General features: G+C 39.6%; 1 protein-coding gene across 1 annotated transcript; it reads right to left on the bottom strand.

Moving 5' to 3' along the window:
- Positions 1 to 905: 905 nt before the first annotated feature.
- LOC139461186 (U6 snRNA-associated Sm-like protein LSm7) lies at positions 906 to 5,977 on the bottom strand. The gene is made up of 4 exons (XM_071242780.1): positions 5,886 to 5,977; positions 4,739 to 4,841; positions 4,470 to 4,541; positions 906 to 1,853 (listed from the first exon to the last, which is right to left on the bottom strand). The coding sequence occupies exons 1-4, from the start codon at positions 5,910 to 5,912 to the stop codon at positions 1,714 to 1,716; spliced, it is 342 nt and encodes a 113-aa protein (XP_071098881.1). The 5' UTR covers positions 5,913 to 5,977; the 3' UTR covers positions 906 to 1,713.
- Between the last annotated feature and the right edge of the window lie 275 nt (positions 5,978 to 6,252).

Here is a 6,252-nt window from a genome sequence, read left to right as displayed (position 1 = left end):
AACCGGGATTCGAACCCACAATCATAGGTTTCTGGCGTGCCCAGGGGATGCAAGTACCCATGTGGAGAGACAAGTGATGTTATTTGATTAAGGCATGGTAACCAATGACATCACATCGGTCTGCGATATCCATTTGGAATAATAATAAACAATGTTAATTCACTTGAACATTTTCATATCAAATAAAATAAAGTTAGACTTTTATATTTATAAGTTTCAACTGCACACAAACAAAATCCTTCGAAGAAAAGTTTGAAAACAATATTAATATTTACTGAAGAAACATGATTCTCATCTGTTTTTTCAAGGCCAACGGGTTATTTTAACACCAACCCTCCAGGCTTAACATGACACAGTCTCCTAGAAATGAAGTCATCAATAACAAAATAACATATCAACAATGTCAACTGTCCGAGTTGCAGGACAATATGATAATCTCTGTCCTCGCCAACACAATCATGTTTCTTACTTCTTCACAGATTCCTAATTAAATAGTTGAAATGATTACAAGGAAATAAATCATGTACATAATGTTAGCCCCCCTCCCCAATTCACACATAATCCCCTTCCATGAGAGAGTGAGTATGGTTTTACGCCGCTTTTAGCAATATTCCAGCAATATCATGGCAGGGGACACCAGAAATGGGCTTCACACATTGTACCCATGTGGGGAATCGAACCTGACATGACGAGCGAACGCTTCACTAGGCTACCTGACCGCCCCTCCCCTTCCCTGAGCGCAACCCACGTTTTATGTCATATATATATGGAGAAAATCATAATGGATTTTTTCAGTCTGTCTGCTTGCATGATTTTTGCGATTCAAGCATATCAAACAAAATCAGAAACTAATTAAGAAAGTTTTGGGTTTTTGTGAGTGAGTATGATTTTATGCCGCTTTTAGCAATATTCCAGTAATATCACACCAGAAATGGGCTTCACACATTGTACCCATGTCAGGAATCAAACCCGGGTCTTCGGCGTGACTAGCAAACGCTTTAACCACCATGACCACTGGGCTACCCGACCGCCCCTTCGAATTTTAGAAATAATAGCCTCTCAGAAACTGCTCAATAGGTAATGATTTATAACTGTACACTGCAATGGTACGATACACTTAGGTTGGGTCTCATGACCTCCTTATATGGAAAGTGTTAGGGGCTACCATATTGAGTTCGGAATCCCGATCTTTCTATCAAGATGCATATCATCCAGTCTATGACAATATATTGAGCCTAGAAGCTCAAGAAGCACATTCATAGCAGATTTTAGTGTATTGGACAATCACAAGGATAACCTATTAAACCAAAAATTATTTACTGGAGACAAGCTTTGAACTAGTGGCAAAGTTGCTAATTGCCATCTGCAGTCTTTACAGCCGTACAGTTCACAAAAGTCGATCCTCCACGCAACGCTAATTGAAAGCCAAAAAAGTGCGCCCTGTGAAGTGCACCACTCCCATAAAAATTTTCTTAAACAATTCAGCGTCTAAAGGAGCAGAGATTTCCATCATTCAATGCTCGAGGAGCAACTGTAGTTTATCTGTCTCCATGGTATCCTGCATCCTGGCCGAGCCCGTCCCTCCTTTCAGAATCTTTCAACAATATCTGTTACCATGGTAACCAACATTTCCAATGAAAAGTATAAAACGTCCTGCAATAGATTCCCTGTCACAATGCACCAGTATACAACAGTCCAGTGGGAGGTCCACGTTCAGCTATCTTGCTGAACGAAAGGGTTCGCAATGGCCTCCATTCCGTCCGATGGACATATCAACACCACCGACGTCCCTCGACACACAACCAGCCCCAGGTGGCGGGTGTCTTCCGTCAGCTTGAATGGATCGTCTGGATCTGTGAAATGCAGGAATAAGAAATGTCAACCAATATCAAGGGTCACTTTCATAACATATACCATATTTTCGTGAGTATACTGCACATAAAAAAGGCAATCCCTTTTCAATGTGGGGGCACGGGTGGCCCACTTGCACAAAACGATCTTAGTGCTAAGACTATTATAAGCCTATGTTGAAGTATGGGAGTTAAGATCATCTTAGCACTAAGATCGCTTTGTGCAAGTGGGCCACCCGTGGTACTAGTGTTTGCTCAACACATTGAACAACCAGGATTAATCCTAGTATGGTGAGGTGAAATTGGGTTTAACGTCGCGTCCAAGTTTATTGCACTTATATAGCGACGTGCATGTACGTGTGTGTGTGGCTGCTTGTACTAGTCCGGACTGATGCCAATTTATAGTGCTAGCTCATTGAGATACCATACTGCAGTTTAACATGAATACCCCACTCAGACACAGTATACTGACTCCGAGCCGACCAGTCCTTGTTTTATCCCCTTAATGCCGTGCACCAGGCAGGGTAACAACATTTGACAGCAGGAATTTTCAAGGACTTCACACCAAGAGTCGCACTTTGAAACCGCTAATTGCTTTTGCCAGATATTTCGTACGTATGGAACAATTTGACCCGTCCTTGTGGAGACTTCCTACATTGCAAAAACGTTATGTTGGCATATATAAGTCAAACTACAACAAATATGACTTTTAATGAGTTAAAGTGTGGCATCTATGATGAATGTATCCATTCTCTGTTCATTTTAAGAAGTCAGTATACATGGTTTAGGTAATCTGACCATGGTTGCTGTAAATAACGGTGAGTTGTGTGATCCTCCGATCACTTCAAACACGATTTTGACGAAATGTATGTTAACAATATTGATTGAAATTTGAATAAATTAATTAAAATAGATTACAAACAAGTCTGTATTTACGATGAACACTTTTTATAACCAGATAGTGTAATAACAGGATTAACTTGCAGAATTCAGTATGGATTTGTTGACATGGTATTTCCATATGACATGATCATGATAGTGTCATTAGTTTGCATTGGGGAATAAACATTAAGACTCATTGTGGTTTTTTATGTGCAGTATACCCACGAAAATATGGTATATGTTATGAAAGTGACTCTTGATTTTATTCTTATACTATTTTATTCCAACAGTAACTGTCAAATATGAGGTGGACGTGACCAAAATACAAATGTCCGATCGGCAAAAACAACGCATCCCTGGCTATACATGACATGAATTAGGAAATGTTTGGTTCCAATATTGACATTCTGACTGACACTGGCCTCTAAGTAGGTGTAGATAATCCCTGATTAACCTGTGTATTACATATGCATTGATTCCATTCTATCATGATGAATATCCTTGATCCATTATCTTCCCGAGGCTAGGGAGTTAACTGACTATAAAACTCCAGTTTCCACCCTTGCCGAACTAGACTGGTATTATGGAGTTATCTTTTAGCTGGACTAACGTGTCTATGCATAGACTAATCTAAATCGCGTAATGAAATTGACATCCGTTTCATAAACTGCCATGCAGATTTCAGTCGAATCCAGGATTTGCAGCATCAACAGATATTTTCCAAATCTTTTCATGTTTTTATTTAAGGTGCCCACTATCTACCAATATCAATCCTTCCTGCAGTAACACAGTTTCTGTCTTTTGTTTCATGTACCTACTTGTACTTTGAAACCCAAGAGCGATTAAAACATACTTCCACATGATTTAAACACAATTTGAAGCACACTTTCTGCCCTGCTTCTGTCAGGGAATGATCTGACATTCATAACCTTGTTCTGATTGATTTGCCGCTGATAACACTAATTAAACTATAATCAGAAAAACAATGCACAAAGAAATAAACACACATAACCCATAAATTAACAGAGGACAGTGTTTTTTATGTTGTAAGTGAAAACTTGATCGACAATAATTTTCAGTAGCGATTTTGTTATAATTAGACCGATTTTATTTACATTCCTTTACAAGGATTGTCATTAAGATTCCAGCACTTAGAAGGTAAAATGTTAGAATCAAGTACTTTCCATTGGACATGTTGGATATGGTTACATTCACAGCTGTGCAAACCCTGTAGTGGCCGGAACTTGCAGACATTCTTTGTTTGTTTATTGTTTAACACTGAACTCAGTAATATTTCAGCCATATTACAGTGTTCTGTAGATAATTGAGTCTGGACCAGACTATCCAGTGATCATGGTGATAGACATCATGAGTGAGTGACTGAGTATGATTTTACGTTGCTTTTAGCAATATTCCAGCAATATCACGGTGGGGCACACCAGAAATGGGCTTCACACATTGTACCCATGTTGGGAATCAAACCGGGTCTTCATCGTGACGAGTGAACGCTTTAACCACTAGGCTACCTGACCGCCCCAATAGACATCATGAGCATCGATCCATGCAATTGAGATACGATGAAATGCATCAACCAAGTCAGCGAGTCTGACCACCCGACAAGGTTAGTATTTTAGAGTAGAAATGACTGAACAAATAGAACTGAACTGTCCACGTGTCATGAAACTCAACTCATGCACTATGACTGTAGACACAATGGTAGAACTACAAGTCTGTTACCTCGGAGATACTCTGTCGTGCCATCCAGTACAAGATTCAGGAGTGGGTCGAACCCCTTCAGCACCCCTGCAGCTGAAAACAAACAATACAATTACACTGTAAATACAGCAAATATTTTTATTCATCAACAGCAGTAGGGCTTGAAACGAAGACATCTTATTACATTTAGGGTCAGTAGACATTTTAATTTCTTTTTCCTATGATAGAATGTTTTTGAGAAGAAAGAATTTCTATCAACTGGAACAGCAAAATAATTCAGCCGTATTTACCCTCTCGCCCGCCGCTGAACTTGACTCGGATGGTCTTGTCCAGGTATTTGGACAGATCAAGGATGCTCTCCTTCTTCTTCTTTTCTTTGTCCCTGTCGCCCTGCTGCAAACACAAATAAGTGAGTGAGTAAGTGTGGTTGTACGCTGCTTTTAGCAATATTCCAGCAATATCACGGCGGGGAACACCAGAAATGGGCTTCAAACATTCTACCCATGTCGGGAATAGAACCCAGGTATTCGGCGTGACGAGCAAACGCTTTAACCACCAAGCCACCCGATCGCCCCTCGATGTCAGTAGTGGCAGAGAGTACCAACACATCATACAGGCTTACAGCTAGTGGAAAACCCATGCAGAAACAGACTATAGAAATCTATCTCATGTGCACACCATGTGATTACCTGTATTATGACGTGAACAGCTAACCTATTTGCTCATGTTGTTTCAATAAAAATTTGAGAAGTGTGTGTAGATAGGAAATTTTATGTTTGTTTTGTTGTTAAATGTTGCATTCAGCAATATTCCAGCTATATGACGGCAGTCTGTGAATAATCGAGTCTGAACAAGATAATCTAGTGATTTAAATCATGAGCATCAATCCATGCAATTGGGATCATTGACATGCATCAACCAAGTCAGCGAGCCTGACCACCCGATCCCGTTAGTCGCCTTTTACAGATAGGGAAATAATCAGGGAATATGGTGATATCAACTATTCAGTCAAAAACCAACGGGAAATATTTTTAGAAAACTCAGGTAAATACGAAGGGTAATCTGCCACCACAGTCTGAATAGGATTTGTGAAAGTGGTGTTATCGTGACGTGGGGTCATGTCTTGACTGTCGGACTGATTTCGTGTCTCTGCTTCGTGAAACGGGTGATGGTTCGTACTGTTCAAAAACATATTTTCTGTTTATTTACCACCCAAGTCGAAATAAGATATATTTCATCAAATTCAGTATTTTTCTTCTTTCATTATCCTGGGTGCAAAATAAACGACAGCCTAGCCTAGCCTAGCCAAACCACAGCGAGAATATTTGACTCAATCATCAATGTCGTATACTGGTTGTCATTAACGTTTCTAAATAAGCAGTTTGATGTTTGGAGGAAAGCAGCGGACCAACAATACACACGCCCAGAAAGAACTACCTGCATTGGTTTCGGTGTTTGTGACATTGTGAGAAAGTATCAGCACGTTTTCACAAGAACTTGCGTTTACTTTCGTTCATGCCGCGCTCCGACACTTCCGCTTCCGGTATCTAAAGTATGAATTATGAAATAGCGAAAACCGGTATCCTGAGTAATACGAAAATGATATGAAATATATATATAACATTCAGTTTGGTAAAATCTACAGACACGGTATATAAAACAAAGTATAGGCTATATGAAACACTCCACAACGAAATAGAAATAAATCTGAAAAAATCTGTCAAGCATGATGATATGAAATAGGTAAAAGCTAAATTTCTTGGGTGCATTTCGTATGACCGTATACAACTGATGATACTCAAAA

This window comes from Haliotis cracherodii, unplaced genomic scaffold, assembly GCF_022045235.1.
Source record: "Haliotis cracherodii isolate W230 unplaced genomic scaffold, xgHalCrac1.p SCAF_14, whole genome shotgun sequence".
In the NCBI taxonomy this organism is placed as follows: Eukaryota; Metazoa; Mollusca; class Gastropoda; order Lepetellida; family Haliotidae; genus Haliotis; species Haliotis cracherodii.
The sequence above is the reverse complement of the archived record's forward strand: the minus strand, read 5'-3'. Positions and strand labels throughout refer to the sequence as shown.

Coding starts and splice junctions, on each gene's coding strand:
- LOC139461186 (XM_071242780.1), bottom strand. CDS start 5,912: ATGTCACAAACACCGAAACCAATGCAG. Junction 4,842..5,885: donor AAACACCGAAACCAATGCAG/GTAGTTCTTTCT, acceptor TTGTGTTTGCAG/CAGGGCGACAGGGACAAAGA. Junction 4,542..4,738: donor GTTCAGCGGCGGGCGAGAGG/GTAAATACGGCT, acceptor GTTTGTTTTCAG/CTGCAGGGGTGCTGAAGGGG.